Source organism: Nilaparvata lugens, chromosome 6 (genome assembly GCF_014356525.2).
Source record: "Nilaparvata lugens isolate BPH chromosome 6, ASM1435652v1, whole genome shotgun sequence".
Taxonomy (NCBI): Eukaryota; Metazoa; Arthropoda; class Insecta; order Hemiptera; family Delphacidae; genus Nilaparvata; species Nilaparvata lugens.
The window spans coordinates 46,242,354-46,264,448 of record NC_052509.1 but is presented as its reverse complement, the minus strand read 5'-3'; the positions used below and the strand labels follow the sequence as shown (position 1 = coordinate 46,264,448).

At 34.5% G+C, this 22,095-nt stretch overlaps 2 protein-coding genes across 2 annotated transcripts in view; one reads left to right on the top strand and one right to left on the bottom strand.

Moving 5' to 3' along the window:
- LOC120351944 overlaps positions 1–8,708 on the bottom strand; it is a 43,606-nt gene extending 34,898 nt beyond the window's left edge. The window contains exon 1 of the mRNA XM_039430922.1: positions 8,120–8,708. Coding sequence (XP_039286856.1) covers positions 8,120–8,308 — 189 coding nt within the window. The 5' untranslated portion in view covers positions 8,309–8,708. The remainder of the gene's footprint in view (positions 1–8,119) is intronic.
- Positions 1–22,095, top strand: part of LOC111048490 (E3 ubiquitin-protein ligase MYCBP2) — a 287,490-nt gene that overhangs the window by 185,514 nt on the left and 79,881 nt on the right. Inside the window, 7 exon segments of the mRNA XM_039431468.1 lie at positions 10,017–10,242; positions 11,598–11,762; positions 12,689–12,865; positions 14,338–14,595; positions 16,260–16,486; positions 19,631–19,763; positions 21,501–21,633. Of these exon segments, the coding sequence (XP_039287402.1) occupies positions 10,017–10,242; positions 11,598–11,762; positions 12,689–12,865; positions 14,338–14,595; positions 16,260–16,486; positions 19,631–19,763; positions 21,501–21,633 (1,319 nt within the window).

Below are 22,095 nucleotides of genomic sequence, written 5' to 3'. Positions count from 1 at the left end.
ACGCCAACACACTTGTGAGTAAACTAATAATTGAAAATGTTGAGAGGACTTGTCATACAACTCTAGAAACAACACAGATGGCGCGAGTTCCCAGATCCCAGCATTCATTGTGTGAAATAGTCACGACTCAAAATTCTTGGCACAGTACCTACTTCACAAATCACAATGATCATTCATCCATATTGACAGACTTATTTTGAACGGTAGCGTGCCTCATCCTACCGTGGCGTTTCCTACAACCCATTAAGCGTGGCGTTTCCTAAAAATCAAAATTCAATCGTGACTTTTCTAAGAAGAATTGCGAAATGCACTCGACCTGCACTCAATTTGTATCTGTTAATGTTGTCTGTTCAGTAATTTAAGTGTTATTCGTATGGATGGACTCTCGTGAAGTGACACTTCTTACAAAGTAACTTGAGGTGGCATATCTTGCAAACTATGTATACCATTTTCCAAATTACTGTTCTGTTACCTACCTTTACGACCAGCAGTAGCCTATACTTTGAGAAATAGACCAGTGGTGATGTTATGAAAATTAAAATCAATACAAGCATGGTAAAGTTCAGATTCACAATACTTGCTGCCTATTCAGAAATTTTCCCGAGTTCTAAATCGGGCGTTGGTATTTCTTGTATTCAATTATCAACTTCAATGATTCACAGACTTCCCAACTTCAGTGGGCTCTATTATTTGTATATATAGTATTATCCATAAACGTTCCAAAATGGACAGGATGTTATAAAAATACTCATGAACTTGCCAACCGTCTGTGTGTATCACCCATAGATACAGAAAAATGACATCTATACAGATGCAATATTAGACAAGTAACAGTAACAGTGACTTCAAGACACAAGTAACCATACCACATTCCTTATACAAGTTGAATACATGTAGCAGCTCTTCGTAGGAAAGTAAACTATTGAATTTTGATTCGTAGGAAAAGCCACCGTTTGAAGTGCCACGTAGCCTTTTGAACTCAGGTCATCGGAGGAAAGATTTGCAATGAATAGGAATTGCAACTTGTTGCAAGTTTAATGATTCTCCAACTTCCATTATTCCAACTCTTGAGGTTTCATTTCAACATCTTGTGAAATGACCAGGCCCCACAATACCGTACATAATTTCTTCACAAAGTAGGATAATGTTGTCAGAATACCAATTTCACACAATGAATTACAGTGATAGCAAGATTCTAATTTCCATCGAATGTGTGAATTGAAAATATTGAGAAATTAGATTGTTTTGAATCATTTATAAGAATTCTTAGGAGATTTGTGGCAGGAATTCGGTAACTGGAGAAATCTATTGCAGGGATGCAATTTAATTGGAGGAAGCCATGTCTGTGCCTCATCATCCGAGGCACTCATCGAGGCACTCATCGAGGCACTCGAGGCATCATCTGAGCCTCTCCTCTGTATTATTACAGTATTTCTCCATTTGACTGCTGTAATTAGTGATTCATAAGGAAGGAGATTGATTTTGGCATTTGAAATTTAATCTACATTTCAACAGTTAGTTTGTTTTTAGGAATTAACAATTTACATGCATTTGATGCCGGACTTGTGGATAATTTGGAATTCAACAGTCAACTCGGATAGATTACTGTTGTTGATTATAGTTGACTACAGTGAATAGAGTGCTATTCCTCGTTCAACCAGAAGTGTAAATAATACCCTGTCAACTTGACCTATAGAGGTTAACCGCAATAATTAATCTCACGTCTAGTTGCCAAGAGGCTGCAAGGTGAAAACACTGACTTACAAGTATTTTATACAGTTTCTTTACTTATCATGTTACAGAGCTTGTGATGATGAATTGCAGAAGTGTTTTGCGAAAGTTTTTCAACTTAAATGTAAATAATAATTGTGTTGGATGAAAGATATTGTCTAATTTCCAGTGAGAAAAGGAGGATTTGTATCATATCATATTCCTTTGGATGAACGTCGCTTTGCAATTGAGACGAATAGTCTATAGTTATCATTAATAATTCTAAAAATATATATTAAATTTCCAAATTTAAAATCTTAGGATACAAAAAAATTAAGGGTTATACTCTGAGTGCTGATGTAAAGCATATTTATGGATCCACTTGCATGGATCGATTTACTGTACTTGTAAATTGAGTAAACTGAGTCTGAAGTAACATTATATTCATCTGCCAACAAACGACAAGAAAACTTATCTAATGCTGAAATACTTATGACTCACAACTCTTCAAACATTTTTCTGAATGAAAAAAGTGTTTTTGATAAGATAAAAATGTCATTACAGTAAGTATGTTCACACATGTCGAAGAACAATTATTGATTTGCTCATAGTTTCCAAGTTTGATTTGTCATGATGAAATTAAAAAAGTAAAACTTTCTGGTATCGTAGTGCTAAATTCCACAATATAATTTTCTATATTGCTAAAAAATCAAGATAATGTAGTTGTTATAACGTTAAAATGCCGAGAATATATCAGTACTTCAAAAATAGTCCTATCTAATGAAAGGGAATGATCGGAATTTTATAGGTATAATAATTATTTTTATTGCTGTAACAAAGATATTTCATACATAAAAAGATAATAAGCTATTAAATTTATATTTTATCAACTTCATTATTCCATGGAATTCAATTAAAATTGTTTTATTAGATTAATTAAATTGTGAACTCTGTGACCTCAGCAGTGAAATACCTATTATTAGAATTTCATGCAACTTCTAACTTGTGTAGCGAATTTAACAATGCATCTCTAATTTGTCCACTTGACCTGAATCAGATGGATATGGATATGTCCTTCAGTGCTTCAGTTAGCATGTCATGTGGAATCGAAAAGCTTATTGCAACAAGTTTTTATTGGCTATTGGACAAATGTATTTATTTATCTAACTGTCCTTTTGAATCAAAATAACACTACTGACTGCAATCAAAAAGCAGTAACAATTACAGATATTTATCCACAACTACTATTTCAAATGGAACTCCTACATAATGAGATTTTGAATAATTCAATGTTTGATTAGGCCTACTCAATTTATATGAGTACCAATTCCATATTCAAATATGAAGAAATGACAAGTTCACAAAAACAATCAGAAGATTGTAATGTTGCGACAAGATCACAACACAATAAAATATGAATGCATGAATACAGTACCGTACATGAGTTTCAACGTTTAGGCCTCTTTTTATGTAAAGTAATACTTGAGTATTTAATACGGTAATATTATAATCATTCTTCACAACATAAGCACTAGTTGGATCACTAAATATTGCGTGACGTGTATCAAACCCTTTCTTTCCTTTATCATTCCTAATCCAACCATTCATTTGGGCGTGGTGTCTTGTTGGTTGAATCCAATTTTCGAAAACAAGGGTTGAGATCCTTTTCTCGTCTGCGCGCAAGACTGGTCAAGCGTTTTAATTTTTCAACCGCATGAGACATTTTAATCGTGTGAAAGAGAACAGGAGTCAGGTTTTCTACCGGAAGAACCCAAGTATGGGATTTTAGTGCTTCTTTATTGTGCTGTTGAGTGTAGAAGATCTGTAGATTACGGAGATAAAACAGATCGTTAGAATTGTTTGATTTTTTTTATTAATCCACAATGCTAATCTCATCAATATATTAATTTGTCTTTTACGAGCTAATCAAAATTAGCAAATTGAGAATAGGTTCACCTTGATACAATGGCTTGGTTAACATTGATAAGGAGAACCACCTTAAAAGTTCCATTTTCTTCACATTGATATTTCAACAGTTGAAAGAAAAAGAATCTGTTCTTTTTAATGAAGCGAATTGTTATCTAAAGAGTATAGAATGTTTACATTGTCGTTATCTCAAACGAATCCGTTTCAGATGAGTCAACATTTCCTATAAGCTTCATGACTAAGAAATTTACTGCGTTTCATCTCGTTCTGTACTGAAAAAGGATGCGAATTTGATCAGCATTTTCAAGTATGACACGGGAAATAGATACGCTTATCTTGTATTTTAAATTTGATAGTGCAGAATATTGAAACAGTTTGAGCTATGATTTGGTATTATGTATAGTTAGTATGTTATTGTTTGTTATGCTCAATTGAGACTAACATAATGCTAGTCTTTGCTCTCTACCTCAATAAACAGGAAACTAATGTACTCATAAATTAGTAGCCTACTAATGTAGGCTACAGATGAAATTGAACGTTGAAAATTGTCTCTTCTTCCATAGAAAGAAAAGGCTGTACTGATTTCTTCTATGAGATGTAGGCTATTTTGTTTGTTTTAAGGGGATTCTGAATTCTCATGTCAGTATACGGTTTATCGTTTATTGGATAATCACCACAATGATTGATTACAAGAAACAATTGGGCAGAAGATTGACTTCTGTGTCGGCACTGAACTTGATTATAAACACAGGATAGTGATCATCACAGTCCTGATCATCATGATGTCCTTGACATTAGCGATCAATCTGGACAATTATTTTGTTACTAATCCCAAAACTTAAGTTTCATTTCGTAGAAACTTTCTTGATAGGTTAATCCGAAATGATTTGATTCACCACTATTGCAATAGTGTGATAGTGACACAACTTTCGTAACATTGTATGTACTGCTGAAGGGTACCTAGAGTACAGTTTGAAGATATAGAATCAAAAAGGAAATTGAGTCATATATTATATTACTTTCATGTTTTCCTCGAACAGTATTCACGGGATATTCAATACGATATAGACAATAAAAGAAACGTAGAATTATGAATATGGATAAGGGAATTGAGAAATTATCCAATTCAAACAGAACAATATATAATATTGTTCAATGTATAATATTCGTACGATAGCCATAGATACTAACCAAAAACTATTCTCTCAAATAGGCCTATGTGACGTACGATAGCAATCAAATGTTTTTTATTCACAATAGAACAGTTTTCTGGCCTTTATAATCACTGACCTAGGCCTATAAGATTCGTAATTCGCCCTTGATTACAAATTCACAGTAACACTATTCTTCATTGAATGTTGAGTAAGACTAATTAAATTAGGCTAATAGAAGCACAAGAGTCTTGTGCGGAAGCGGATGATTTGATCTGGAATAGGGTCATGTTAAATAGTAGGCCTAGAGAGCCAGAGAGTGGCCCGTTCTATTGATCATCAAAATAGAGGGTGGAGTAGCCAACTACTCACTTTACAGTCTCTTCCAAAAGTTGAGTCATTTTTAGAAGATAGGGTTAAGCATGAGCAGCCGTAGGCCGTTGACACTCGATCACAATAGCATGCATGAATTACCAATAACCAATAATATATGTTGTGTTCTTGGAAGAGGGGTTTAAATATAGAAACGTCTATTCAAACAGTGAGTCTATTCAACTCTCTTAACTGAACCGGTTGAGTAAGAAAGTATAGAATTGCATTGTATACATTGGTACATTCTATACCTTTGAACTCTGATAACATTTCTAGGAATTTGAAGTAGAAGGGCAGTTCCATTTCCTGGAAAGTATATTCTGACAATACCTCTGAATAAAATTGAAAGACAGTTGGAATTCAGTTTAGACAATGGGAGAATATTTTGAGAAATAGGAACATTATGAAAGGATAATACAGCACTATAAACGAGCGACCACATACTTTAGAAGTGGGGGTTGTTTGAGTAGTATTTTATTCTCATACGTAATACTAGTACAGCTAAGTGGTCAACGGTCTAAACTTTGCAATCTTGTGAATGTTGAAGATAAATTTACATAGTTTATTTATTTATACACAATACATTTTCAAGTTATAGATTTATAATCTTTCAAAGTCAAGTTGAAAGTCTATGTTAAATCACGATTTGTCTATCATTTACGTCATCCAAAGGGGAATAGGGAAAACAAAATGATGATAAATTCTTGTGAACAAATCAAATAGATTGTTGAATATAAGATGCTTCCTGAATCATGATGCAGTATGACAGTATGATTGAAAAACTTTTCAATCATGGACACATTCACAATATTATTCAATATTCATTATCAGGCTGCAACAGCTTACAAGTAATATTGGTTTAAAATTCTATAAATTGTCTAAGATTAAAATGTGTATCAGATTGTTATTCTCCTATAGTTTTAAATAATACTAAATGTTTTGGGAGTTTACTAAAGTTAGGAGTAAATTTGTAATTGATTTAATTTAATTTAGAAGTATTTTTTCAATTTAAAAATGATTTTTGTTTGTTTCGAATTGTAAATTGAGGGTGTAATTGAATAATGTTGAAGTGACACATAACCTAGCTACATTTGGACTGTTTTAAAAATTAGAATTGGAACCGTTTTGGGCTTATAATCCTGTGGTACTTTTCTGTACGTTGTGTAATTCTGAATGATTAAATAAATTCTCCTTCTCCTCACTGTATGTATATAAAAGTACTGAGTTCACGTTTTGTAAAGCTCAATGCATCTACCGTGAAATTCATTTACCAAGACGATTCTTGGTAATTAACTGTGATTGGTGGTGGAATGTAAAATTCCAATAAAATCATAACTGGATTTTAAGACCGGTATATGTAGAAAGTGTATTCAACGTAAGAACGTTCCTCAACAACAATTTTATCGTTTCCATCATTCTACAATTTTGCATTGAAGATTTGCCTTTGAGTTAGAAAAAGACTCAAGAGGCTTGTTCGAGTGGTTTTCGATATTCAATAATTAATGATGTGAGATTTGATAAGATATCTTATAAGGACTACGATCCACACTACTTGTTGCATGTAGAGTGTAGAATAATCCATAAGTTTTGGTACTCGTAAAAAATGTTGGATGAGCATGAGTTCTGGCTTTGTGTTGTATGCTCTGCTTTTTTCATTGATATAATTTGAATTCATTAGGCAGGAAACCAAAGTGCCACTTCACGTGAATCTCCTAAGTGTGTGGTCAAATTGAATGCGTATTATGTGCAAGTGCACGTCGAATCATGCATAAGTCGAAAAACAGAATCTGGAAAGTGCCATTGAATAACGTTATGACTTGCATGTAGCTGTCACATTGAACGCAACCAGCAAGTGCACGCGTCCAGTGTGATTGTTCCTATTGCTCTTTCCAGATATTATTTCTCATCTGCACGCTTGGTCATGCATAACCACGCGTGCACTTGCGAATAATGTTAAAAAAAATGTGATCACACATCCACTTTTAAAAAATGTAGCCTACCTGGAAAACTTCACCAACTATTTCATGAACCTGAGCCTTGTTCTTTTTTCACTTCATCACAAGAATTATAAAATCATCTTGCTTGCTCTAACTTTGTTTCTTATGAAAAGATTGCATCAATTATTACTTATGTCAGAAAAGAGATGTTGAATTCGGATGTTCTTACAACTTTCACTCGTATTCATCATTGTGACTTATTATACAAATAATAAGATTTATTTCATGAAAATTTAATAAGTTGGAAAACAAGTACAATAATGATTATAGTGTTTTGTACAATAAATGAACAAATAAAATAAATGAATAATGAGAAGGTTCAGACGTCTTGCGATCTCTGCATCTGCGCATGTGCGGATATTCCATTGCGCACCTTCATGCTCCATCTCCATTGTGTTAATTGCTGCATGCAACTTATTCAATATTATCGCTTGGGCTTGGGGAATAAATTACTCAACTCAATTATTATCTACTTAATAACTGTAGGATATTAACCATGGATGAATGAATCATTATAGATTCATCATCAAGGGCGAAATAAGCTCAGGACTTTTTCTTAAATTGTAAAGAATAAATTGTGAATTTCATCAACGCACAATGAATTAATTTCAATTAAATATTAATTAATATTTCTAATAATATGGTAGGCTTATAAAGAACTCGATTGATAAAAACACAGAGGGCTCGTATCCTGTCAGGTGTCATCGGGATTAGTAGAATCTCTCCAGTGTCAAACCCAAACCCAAGTCTAGTGCAGATGAAGCTTGATCACATTTCCAAAGACAGGAGTTAAGGAGATTGTCCTGAAGCTACGAAGGCTCTCACGATCACCCTTCTTGAAGATAGGGATAGTTATATGCGTCAAACCCTCGTGGGATACTATCAAGATTACTAGACAGAGTCTGTAGCAGACTTGCCACATCCTGTAGCAAAATAGACGAAAATGACAATTGAAATTCTTACCGTTTTCCTATCAAAGGCACAGGTGACATTGACGAATTCCTTGACAGCTTGGCAGTGGCACTCGACTTGCTGGCAAATAGAGGCGGCGGAGGCGGTGGCGGGGGCGGCAGCCTGGGAGCCGCTGGTCATCAGCAACATCGGCAGCAGCAGCAGCTGCAAGAGAAGGGCTGCCGGCAGCTGGAGATCCATTGCGCCTCATCTTTTTCTGGGGGCACCACAACTGCACTTATCGACACACATCGACAACAACCCCTTCAACACCGGGCAAAACGATTACAATTATTGAACAAACACTACACTTGTCAAGAAGCTGTTGATCAGCTGATTTCAACCAACATCACACCAACGAAGGCACTAGCTAACTTTATCCGTTGCACAAGCGCTAATCCTGTATTGTTGACATCGCTACCACTTCCTCTGCAAGCTGATAACAAAATCACAAACACTTCACTAAAGGAAACTGAGCTGAAAGTAATTTATCAGACGGCACTGATATGTGAACACATCACCGCAAAACGTTTCGTCTACAACTGAATGCTAAAGCTAATGCTTGCTACGCTACTGCCCCTTGGCACCAAAACAACCGACGACTAGGCCGACGGCTCACCAACTTGTTCCGTCTCTCTCTCACAATGCTCTTTCACTCACACTCGCATGGGCCGCTACGTCTATCTCGCTCAACAACTTCCCCACCCCACAACTTTACCTCCCACTACTGTATATTGCTGCCAGACATGTCTGAGTGTCTCCCGCTTCTTCATCGTGATACGGCGCCACACACTCCAATGCAACGCTACAGTCTCGTTGCAAATGTGTATGATACGAAATGTAAATGACAAAAATGTAATGATATAATTCATGAACAACTTTTCAGTGTTCTATTGAATTATGCAAAATGCAATTATGTTTTCCCAACAAAAATATTTGGTGAATTAAAAGAGATGTCACTTCCACATAATTTGTGGAACTGATAAGTGACAACATTTATTTAATATGGAGTAATATCACTTTTTCCACAACATCTCTGTTTTTAGAGTAATTTTTTGGGTTTTAACTTCGGCACTCCGGAGTTCTACTAACTTGTAACTTGGTGTCAGATACTTTAACGTCAGTGCCCGATCTTATGTGAGTTGTGCACTGGGCAACCTGAGACAATTTCCGCCATTTTTTCGTTGGCCTATTCAATTTTGTTCCAATTTCTTATTCAGACCTAATTTTTTTAGTACCGTATTTCTATTCAGGTATTTTTAGCATTTGTTGCTATTTTTTATTCTACTTGAATTGTTTCGTTACAATAAATAGCACTAAAAAATAATTTACTTCGGTTGGTTTCCTGAAAATTTTCCGCCCTAGGCATTCGCCCACTGAGCGTACTTTACATGACAAAATACACAATTCTTAAGTGTCACTAATTGACTAAGAAGAATAGGCTGGTGAATATAGCAAATTAACTGAAAATGGCGATTAGAAGCTCATTAGTAATTCAGATCAGGTCTTGCGGTCTAGCTAAGGTCGTTTTCTGTTCTATGCATCAGTGTCCTAAGGTTTGAACTGTTCTTGAACGAGTAGTAATTATGTGTATGTGAAGAGCTTATGTGTCTGCAGGATGAAGCAATAAACAATTTGAGTGGTATTGTAATCAATAACCCATAAGTCATAGTAATAGAATAAATTTAAATAGTGTACGCAATAATATTACATGAACATGTTTATAACATGAATATATTTCGATTTCACATTTCAGGATAATAATGTATAATGAATATATCTGGCATAAATATTATAACTGGTCGATGTGCCTGTCTAATCCATAATTATTTTCTCTTGAACTGCGGATTTACATTGTACTGTTCATCATTGTTTTGTTGTAATGAATATCACTTTGGCTTGTTTGCAGCTGGCATTCGAACGAGCGTCTGTTCCTGCGCGACCTGGTCGCAGGCACGTCCGGTACGCCTGGCGGCCGCCTGTGCCGGTGGCTGCAGCCCGAGTCGCACGTGGAGCCGCAGCGATGCCAGCTGCAGGTGTCGCGCGACCAGCCGCTGCGATGCGCCCACCCTGCCACGCTCACGCTGATCACGCGCGACCAGTACGGCGACCGAGTGCACACGCCCGATCTCAAGGTCACCCTTACTCACCCTTTTATAGAAAAAACTAACTTTGAAATCAATCATGTAAAGATAGTTACTGTGGGTACCAGAAAGTACCTCTAACAAAAAATTGAAGGACAGGTAGCCTATAGTGCGATTCAGTTGATTGAATCTTAAATGAAAAGCAGTGATTACTTATAAGGAAGGGATGCTTACAATGTATAGCATGACTATAATGTTCCCTGTCCCACGAAAGGTGTAACAGCCAATAACTATATTTTTTTCATGAAATTTGCAACAAAAAATGTCCAGCAAAATTTAATTTCATCTACCATAGTTTTCGAAAAACGTCAATAACTAGAAAACTATCAGTCAAAATTTAATTCTAAGGATATGGTTGGAAAAGTGGAAAAAATAATAAGATTCATCTGATTTGCTCCTTCGTTTGACTTTTTGAACTTTTAATGAGCGCTTAAGTTGAAAAAAGTACATTCGTCGAGTTCAAATCCAAATTTCAAACATTTTGAGCCTTCATGAAAAGTTCCAAAACGTCAATCAAAAGAACAAATTGTGTGAATACTATTGGAAATTTCTTCCTCTTTCCAACCATATCCTTAGAGTTAGATTTTGACTGATAGTTTTCTAGTTATTCACGTTTTTTTAATATCGAAAAATCTATATAAAATATTTCGAAAGCTAAGGTTGATATAAGAAAATTTTATTGGACATTTTTTGCTGTAAATTTATTGTAGAATCTATGGTCTTCGGCTGTATATTGTAATTTCTTTGTAATTTTCTATTTTTATTTTGTTTCACTTATCAAAGCAGTGAACAATTGAAGTACCCCAAAAATGAAATTTGCGTTTGGTGATTTCAAACATTGGATTATTGTGTGTATTGTCTCGAATCAAAGTGAATCCTTACAGACCAATAAATGTAGGCTACATATTTTTGTTTTTTGAATTTTCATCGTATACCTTTCCATTCCAAATTTAAATTATCCAAAGATAATTTCAAATTTAGAAAGACCGAACTTCATTAGTGGATAGTGTTCCTATTCCACTAGATTATTATGGAACACACTTCCTATTTTTAGTGAAATTACTGAAACTACATAATGCCGTTACATCTCATGTAACGAGAACATAATTATTGATGGAATGTTCACTTTTTTGTTCAGGCTACTTCCACTTACTTGTATGTACATACAAATGAAAAATCAAAGTTCCCTTTTAACATTTATTTTTTATTTCCACTGATCATGTTTCGAACTTTCAAATTTGAAAATTACTTGAAAGTTCTAAACATGTTGTGTGAAAATAAATATTAAAATAATTATAATGTAATTTTTACTTTCATTGATGAAATGTATTGTTGACTGCTTTTAGATCGAGGTAAAAGCAGTTCCAATTGATAAGAGTGAGTTGAAATCTCGCAGAGTGAGTCAGCCTGATGAGATGTCGTTGGGAGGACATGCTCTGCCGTCTCTCGACACTCCTTACGAAGTCACTGTCAAGGACAAAATGTGCTACAAGGCCATATCTATAATGAAGGTAAATTAATTCACCAAATTATCAAACACCAGTAGAAATTATATTTCTAGATTTCTCAGTCCTCACTGTTATCATTGAATCCATCTCATGCTCTCCATTTTGATATGCTTTGATAAATTTGAGATAACCTAAATATGATACTGCTCAATTGTGTTTCATATTAACTACATCATACTAATGTAATCTAGTGCATTCCATTATATTTGGAAGAATATGAAAGTATTCTAGTTAAACAATATCCTGCAAAAACTAACTATGTAGAACCATAGAGGAAAGTTAGGAAGATATTCCATATAGTATAGGTCGTTTATGTTCCTCATTTTAAGCCGATATTTTGAAACATAAATGCCGTATACCATGGGCTAGATTCTTATGCTATCTTTTCTCTATGGTAGAACACCTAGAACTCACAACGTTTTACAGAGAGATTGAATGAGAAGTTTGTAAAATCGTGAAATGGAGGTTTACTAAGAAGCACAGTGTCTATCTAAACTACAACAGAGAGGGTTTACTTATATTGTAAATTTTATTACTTAAATGGCTATTCAACTCATGATTGAAGTGGAGACTACATAATTTTTTCAAACATTTCTTTAGATATATTTGTTAGAAGTGGACTCGCTTACAAATTTTGCTTGTGTTTATTCCTCTCTTTTTTCCTACCCTCCTCTCTCATTTTTCCCTTTTTCGCTCCTCTTTACCCTTCATTCATCACTTTTATACCCTCTACCAGTATTTTACATGGGAAACCATAGTTGGTTATGTATTTTTTCTTTAGCACACTCCACCATGAAGCCTATTTTTTCTATTTTTATTAGAAATTTGTATTTTGATTGTATTTTTGTTTTCTTTTGTGTTGAATTGAATTGAATTATTGATTGAGATTCAATAGATTAACTCATTAAATGAATAAATGTATGTTTCAGGCATATGAAAACTACTCGTTCGAAGAGTTGCGCTACACCTCGCCAGCCATGAAGAGGTCGAGTGAAAAGATGCTGGTGCGTGCCAACGGGGATGGCTCCTACAGTGTCACGTGGACTCCTGCCAGTGTGGGCTGGTACTCCCTTCTCACCACCATCGACGGATATAGTATGGACGAGGTAGCCTATGTCAGCCACAACATTTCAAACATTCTCTCTTCCAAACTATAAAACTATACTCATAAATACTGTAAAATAAAACTACAGTAAAATACTGTGAATATAAAACTATATTCTATAAATACTGTACTCACATTAACATTGTAGCTCTCACAAAAGGATTGTTTGGCAGAGATGACCTAGAGTCCTCACTTCGCCCTCAATAAAGGAAAATTATTCAATTAAATAGCATATAGGCCTACATTTTTATAGAATGTAAGCAACTTGATGTTGTTGAGCCTCCTATCTGACCATACACCATAGTATCTACGAGTGCTTTTCATAAGTTAGTAAACTCATTAATTATAAGTATCTCTCTGTAAATTGTACATAGACATAGGAGGCGAGCTACACTCCTGCACAGGAGTTCGGATGACACAGGCCAATTGGGTAGGGCAACATACATCATTCCTACCCATACTCCCATCTCAAGAAGCCTAGCCATAAACCTGACAATTAATTGGTATGAACTTCAAGAGACCGCTGGTGGATGATTAACTATTCATTTTTTTCTATTTTCGATGTGATTCATTTTCTAGAGAGATGCGTAATAATATTGTAAATTTAAATTTGATTACAAATTGAATTAATTAATTCGATTACAAATTGAGTTTGTAGCGTGAATGTTGATGTTGTGGAGCTTTTTATTTAATTTTTATTTAAATAAAGTGGATTTTTGACAACATTTTAAGTCGCTTTAATTACAAATTGAATTGTAATTGATTAAATTGAATAATTAAAATTTGGTAACAAAAAAACTTATACGCTTAGAACACCCAACAGTGTTTTATTCAGTGTCAGTAACTATATAGTGAGGTCTACTTTAGGGCAGAGGAGCAAGATAGGAGAAAAACGATGCTGAACCTCTGTCTTGTCAATGCCTTCTATAGACGGTAGCTGATACAGGTTTATTCATGTAATATTAACGGTTCATTCTCGTTTCAAATAATCTATTATAATTTATCAAGAAAAACATTATATTTCTCAGTAATTTAATAATGAATTTTCATAATTAAGATGAAATATTTTGTTAATTAATTAATAATTGAAGAGCTCCATTTCAAAACCTGCTAAGAAAAAAATTAATGTTTGAATGGTGATTACAGCTTTAAGAAGCAGGTTTTGGCAAGAAACACACCAGCAAATGATAAAGTCATATGTTTTGATGAGATGTAACCTGAAAAACAGAAATCGGAAAAAATTGATTTAGCAGGTTTTGGAATGGAGCTCTTCAATCTGGAAACAGACCAAAGCGAGAAAGAGATAGTGCTATCTGCTTTGTTGAATGATAGAAAAGGATAGCAATACCATTGCTAATCAATCACTGCCATTATAACGTGGACCTCACTATATACAGTCTAATGCTCTAATTTTGGCGCATCCAAGTATAATAACTACCATATTGTAAGAACGTCTTGTGACTACTTGTACAGGGCTGCAAAGTGGAAGTGAAAGAGCCGCCACAAGGCGTGCTGCCGGTTGTTGGCGGAGGCGGCGGAGGCGGCAGCGGAGGCGGTGGAGGCGGAAGGAGAGGGGCGGCAGGAGGTGGCGCCGGGACTCAGCCTGCGTCGCGGCTGCGTCGCTTTTGCGCCAAGAACAGCGCCGGCCTCCGCGTCAGGGCGCATCCCTCGCTGCAGAGCGAAATGATCGGCACTGTACACGTCAATGGCACTATCGCTTTCATCGATGAGGTAAGCACATAATTCATGAAATTAAAAAAAATATATTTTAATCTAGAAAATGAAAAAATTAAATTATTTTCATTCTGCCTTAATAAACAAGTACAAAAATGAAATTTTTTGATAACAGAGTTGTACTAGCAGCAACTCTTTGTAGACGCTTCCAATTGAACAAAAATAATTGGAGAACACTGGTTTTGTTGTCAATGTCAAATCCACTTTATTAAACTAACCTGCAGGACTGCATTTATATATTGATACTAATTTAAATTCTGTTTCCTGTTGTTATAAATGACCAACTAAAGTTGAAGATGTGTCGGCTTCAACACGAAACTCACAAGGAAAGAATATCACTTACGTTATCAGGTCCTGGATAAGTGGCGAAACGAAATAGAAAGAGGAAAAACTACTGTAGTAACCAATCTCTTTCACATTCACTATCCTTGCATAATACAATTTCAGTTTATTTTCCTAATGTATTGTTTACCACTTGTACAACAATATTAAGGTGGAAAGAGAAAGATGTTGTCAGTTCCACTTCCACAAAATAATTGATTTGATCCAAACTAAAGTTTTCATGCACTCAAGGCATCATCATTCAGTTTTATTTTTTGGTTATTGTTATTGATTGCCTGATTTTTTTTATAATCGGTATATCTTATTGAAGCGACAAACAGAAGGTACGGAAATTGCAGCAGTTTGAAATTACCGCTCATTAACACAACTGATTTTGGATTGTCTATAGATAGTCGAAAGTCTAACCAAATAAGATCAATAAATTATGATGATGTCTTGAGTGCATTGAAACTTCAGTTTGGCTCAAATAAGGGCCGGTTTCCGAGCTCGGGACTTAGCTAAGTCCTAAACTTTAAACAGCTGGAGTCAGAAAATTGGCTTTCCAAAACAGGGCGTAGTCGCAGCTTTTATAACAGTAGTCGTAGTTTTTATTTTCTCATTTCTATTATTGGAAACGTTTTTCCTTGACGGAATTAGACATTCCTGAATAATTCAAAATAGCTGAAACTTTACACTATTTTCTCTTTATTTCATTTTGTGTTCAATTTTCTAGTTTTTCGAAATTTAATTCAAACGTGACTATGACAATGACTGCGACTACGCCCCGTTTTGGAAAGCCAATTTTCTGACTCCAGCTGTTTAAAGTCTAGGACTTGACTAAATCCCGAGCGGAAACCGGCCCTAAATGATGTGGGACTGACAACAAATTTTTCATTCCACCTTAAAATCATCAGATTGATGATTTGGTGTAGAACTTGAAATGGACATAACCTACATATTTGGACGATTTAATACAAAATTAGGAAATAGAAGAAGTTTTGGGCAATAGCCTGTTTTTTCTTTTCCGACTATTGTATTGTATGCTCTATCCAATAAATAAATGAATAGAATATAGAGAAATTTCAAAACGTCTCTGTTCATAGGATAAAATTTATATGTTCATAGAATAACCCAAAGTTAAATAACATAATATTCAAACTGACAAATTGCAATGGATAAAGTCTCTAAAACATCTTATCTATTCAAGAATTATTCTTGTTTCAAAAACAAGCCGATTTTCTATCCTGAAGTGGAATATTAGAAAACTAGGGGCCGAGCCGAGTGTTTATTATTATTATATGATTTTCAGTTTGTTTTATTATATGATTTTCTGTTGACAGATCCACAACGATGATGGTGTATGGTTGCGTTTGAACGCGGAGTCTACCCGCCAGTACTGCAGTGGTGGGGGCGGTGGCGGAGGCAGTGGAGGCGGCTCCCACGCGGAGGCCTGGTGCCTTCAGTACAACCAGCACCTCAGCCGCACCCTGCTGCTGCCCCTGCAGGAGCCTCGCTCCCTCCTCGACCACGTCATCAGTCACACTGCACTGCGCAAGGCCGAAACTTTGTGAGTTTTCATCACTAATTGAAATGCTTGTCAATGAATTTTATGTACAGTGTTCAACGATCAATAAGGAGTAGACCCAGACACAATTTTACAAAACTGTAGTGTTGATAAGTGGATTGTTTTAAGTGGCAAAAGGGAACAGAAAAAAGCCTTAAGAAGATTAAATTCCAAACATTCAACGTTAGAAATAATTTCGAAAAACCATGAAATTTATTTTCCTAACAAATGAATTATTGAATGTGTATTCTTTATAATAATAAGGCCATTCAAACTTTTGAATTTCTAGTTTCCCTTGAAATTGCAGCATACTGATGATATTTATTGGCTTTCAAGCCTCAAGATGTCCGCTCAATGATATTCATTATAAAATTACAATAACATAATCTCAAAAACAGGAATTTCTGCAATAATTTCCATTGAAGTGTTAAATATTATTACAGTTCTATTAAGTTGGGCAGAACTGTTTCACTATTAATTCAGTAGGCTTCTGACATGATTTTTGTAAAATGCCTACTCTATTAGTGAACCTACTCTTCGTAGATGCTTCAGTCACAATAAAAAGCTTGATTACTGTATTTTGAACCTATGCAATTTCAAGCTTTTCCTCATGACCGTCTGTAACCTAGGCCTCAAAATATGAAATCCATTTTCATTCAATTCCCAATTGTGTATGATGATTTACGAGCTATTACATTTTTGAGTTTGATTCTTCTGCAGCTTCTGCTGCTTGATGTTTATCTATTATTATATGTAGGATCTTATATTTCAAAATAAGACTTCCTAATTCACTTCATAAGATTTCTTTCATTTTCTTTAAGATAACATTATTATTAGAGCCCAATTTAATGACTGAATGTTTAATTTTGCCAGATTTGTTATTTCAACGAATACTATGATACATGTACACATCCTATAGGTACGGTACTATTAAATGAGCAATTTCTGTTTATATGTACAGATGTTTGTATTTCACCGGATCTCGAAAACAACTCTAACGATTCTCACGAAATTCAGAACATAGTAGGTCTATATTATAAAAATTCGATTGCACTAGATCTTATCTCTGGAAAAACCCGCTGAAGGACATGAAAAGGATAATTATCATTCATCCTTGGAAAAACAGCTGATAATAATTATTTTGTAGTCGGTTGATGATGGAAGTGAGTGAGCAAGTTCATGTGTGTGGGACTGTGTCAAATCATGACTCAGCTGTTGAACTTTTGTAATAAGGTACTTAGTGCCGGTTGCAAAAAAGCCGGGTTAATGCGTTATTTTTAATCCTGATTAATTCCAGTAGATCCATCTTTTTGAAATTGTCTTTTTTAATTTTGGTTCAAGTAAAATTTAATCAGGATTAAAATTTAACCGGATTTTGTGCAACCGGGCTTTTGTAAGAGATTTTTTTTCATTCCTCTAGGAATCAATCTAAATTTACTGTGATTAGATAGAACATTTCTTTATGAACTATGAATGTTATTATAATTTCTTCCTTCGTAATAATTTTTTTATGTTTTTGTACTCCAGAGCGAAGCTCGGTCCCCGATATTTATAATGAAATCACGTATGTTATTGTATTTACCTTAAGTTAGAGTTTAACCACACTGGATAATAACTTGCAAAATTAATTATTTCCTAAATATATAATGAGTAAATCCTTTTAAAATGCGGCAGAAGTCACGGAAGTTGCGGCAATTTGAAATTGCCGCTTGTTGGTTTGATTATAGAAGTCGATAGGCTTTAGTCGACTGCGTATCAGTCGATCAGTCAGCTCATGTTTGTCTTTATTTACACTTTAAAGTTTACGTTTTTCAAAAGAGGTTATATTTGAAATAAAATAATTATTACAGGTTGTTAAAGAAGTAACTTATTATTATTTACTAGTCAATAATGGTTTTTTGGCTATTTTTTCATAATATTTTATTTCATCCTTTCTCTTATCTATTTACAACATGTCAAGAGCTAATAAGTGTCTTGAAAATAGAGCATTTTTGGGGCAGGAATTCAAAATATTTTGAACCAGGCTAATGAAGACAAGTAAGTTTTAATTATACTGTAGCCTCCTATGTCTTTTAGGCTTTCAGAAATTATACGGTCTATATATTTTCTAAGAAGCCATAGGTAATTCCAGTAACATCAGTATTCAGTAACTATTTTGTGTTAACTGTTACCGCATACAGTGAGAGAACTAAGAAGAAACCATAATTCCAGTATGGTAGCTATGTATATTGTCCTTATACAGGCTACGGTGGAAATTACAGTGCCCGTATTTTCACTTATATTAAAGATAAAATGATATTTAATTTATATAAAATAGTTATTTTGACTAAAATCTATTAGGTAGTCTAACCGTTGCCTGTCTTTTTGAAATTTTGTGATGAAATTGTATTATAAGTGCAGGCTGTGCTTTTAAGCTTAGTCTACTTATTTATGTTGAAAACGCTAGTGTTAAATAGTGTTATTATTGGGCTTTCCTATTCATTTCTAAACTATATTCTACACATTTCATTTTTATTTCTTATATAGGTAGTCCTTTTTAAAAAACATGTCATTCTAATGCCTATATTCCATACAAAATTACATTTGACTTGGAGGGATATGCGTAGCAATGAAAAGTAGGGATACAACGGTGGCGATGTTACCTTTCTAAATCGGCTAGCGTTCTCTAATTTCTAGTGAATGTTCAAGTGCTCATGGTAAACATCGGAAGTTTTCTACGAAATTTCCTCTGGAAGCACAGAGTCGACTGAGTCTAATAATAAAATTGGCAAGTGCGCTTCTACCTATGACTCTATTCATCACTGTAATTGGCTGATCTCCCTCTATTTCTCTGCTCCGCATATTCCTCTAAATCAAAAGTAATTTCGTTGGACTATAGTCTACATGTTGGCCCAGTAAGCTTTTTTGTTTGTTTTTGAGATCTATGACTGACCTCCCACCTTGATATTAGTTTCTGTTATCAAGTTTTACATTTTTAGGAAATTTATCCAGCAAGTGCTGGTCGTAGATGGAGACTACTGAATTACCCATCTACACATTGGCGCTGGTCGTCATCGGCCTTTATTGGGCTAACATGTGGATGTGGCATAAGAGATTCTTATCAACTAATCAAGAACTTTATTATCAATTTGTTTGTCAACTTTACAGGAAGCCAAGTGCTCACGTTTATAAAGTTGTAAACTGTGGAGCCTCCAGTCACAACGTTCGCAGTAAACCTACGCTGAAGGCACCCAGTATTGGAATGCTATTCATGGGAAACACCATCTCTGTCATTGATCACGTAAGTCGGTAAAATTACATTTGAAGAATATTCTATTCTATCTAATTTCATATGAATGTAAATAATTTTTCCATCCCATGATGTTTTTCAAAATTTGAGAGCACTAGGCTATAGCCTTCATTAGTAATTAATTTTGAATAATAGGCTATATCGTGGACCAAGTTAGACACACTTTACAATTCATTCAATAGTATTAGAATTACAATTCATTCATTTTTTTTCAATGATTACATTGAAAAGTCCGGTATTCTGCTGTTTGCTGATGATGTTAAGCTCTTGAGGTCTATAGCTGGTATTCGTGATTGTGCCTTCTTGCAGCGGGATTTGGACGGTGTTCAGAGGTGGTGTGAATTGAATAAATTAGAAATCAATATTTCAAAAACCAAGTTCATTATCTTTACCCGCCTAGACAATATAGTTATAAAATAAATTATACTTTTCTGGACCGGGTAACGAGTATGAGAGACCTGTGTCCTGATGGACCCAGCACTTCAATACAGGGATCATTTGGCTCATGTCATGAACTCGGCCAATAGATCACTAGGGTTTCTCTTTCGTAAGTGTAAGCCCTTCACTAGATGTGAGGTCATATTGAATATCTATAATGCAACAGTGAGGAGCAAGATAGAGTATGCAGCACTTGTTTGAGAGCCATCACAGAGCACTGCCGTAAATGATTTGGAGATTATTCAAAATAAGTTATTGAGGTATCTTTATTTCAAAACGTATAATACATTTTGTCCAATAGCTTTTTCCACCGAAATCTTAAGGTCAACATTTAAAGTCCAAAAATTAAAAACCAGAAGATCCATTAGAGAATTAATGTTATTATATGAAATTCTAAATAATAATATATTCATGCCAGATTTCATCAATTTGTTAAATTTCCATGTTTCATGCAATAGACCAAGACTTAATATGCTATTTCAGATACCGTTTGTCAGAACCGCTCACCATTTCAATTCCTACCTGAATAGAACAATAGATTAAACCCATTCCTTGACCCCTTCTATGATCGCTTCAATACATTCAAAAAATCTTGTGAAAAATTATGCTGCTCAATTGATGAATAAATTTTTATTTTTGAGCTCTACTAACTCTCCTTTTTTCAAATGTTTCTTCTTTCTTTTTATTCAAATATTTTTCATCCTATACCCTTTTACTAACTTTCTGGAATCTAACCAATATATCGTTCTCTTCTAATCTTATTAGTTATAGCCTACTGAATTGTGAATATTTAATGAAGTGCAATATTATTTTCTTTTCTCTTATTTTCTTTTTTAATTGTAACGTTACACTATCAAATATGTCATTAAGGCTCGTACTGGAGTTTGTCTTTGAGCCTTTCTATGTTTTTATGGAATAAATAAATAGGCCTAACTGTTGGACACACTTGAATTTTTCACCCTGAAATTGTTTTCTGGCAATCATTATTGGTTGCTTTACTTCATATATCATGTTATTGTATTATCTTTATGAAATTAAAACTTTATTTATTCCTCTAATTGTTGTCAGTTACTTGCAAGTGGTTCTCAATCAAGGATTTATTTATAATTCCACTAATTCTTTTCAGTTACTTGCAAGTGGTTCTGAACCAAGGGTAGTATACAGCTAGGCTATATACTATCCTTGGTTCTGAACTTTATTGCTCGCTATAAAAATAAAGCGTTATCATTCTTTCAATCTGGTACAATTTATTGTTCAAACTAACTTCAAAAATTATTTATTTTTCAACAGCTTGTAAACAATGAAGGAACTTGGGTGCAGCTTGACAGAGAAACAATGAATAAGTTCTGCGTCAGCTGGGAAGGAGAAGCCTGGTCATTGGCCTCCGACAAAACGCCTCATACTTATTTGCAGCCTGAGCCAGGTATTATTAAACTTCACTCACTATCCATTCATATTATATTTCTACATTTCTGTTCTTTTCATCTACAAAAAACATGCTCTCATTATATTGATTCGTTAACCTTATTACAATATATGGTAACCAATAACAACAAACCGATTCTGAAGACAAGTAAAATGCACCAGTAAAATACTGCAACTCTAGTAAGTCTATTAGATCAAATTTTATTCTCTTCAAAAATAAACAGTTGTAAAAATAATGTAATATATTGTACATATCACACAAAATAAACATTAGTTTAACAACACTCAATAGTAATAATATCCTTTATATCTGCATGTACATAACTTACATGTTTTACAGTGCATAATATATCATCACTTTTTTGAAGGAAAAAATCAAATAGACAAAAAGAAAAAAGTTGAAATCTGGTAGCAGGGACAATTTGAAACGTCTTGTAGGCCTATTATAATAGTAGGCCCA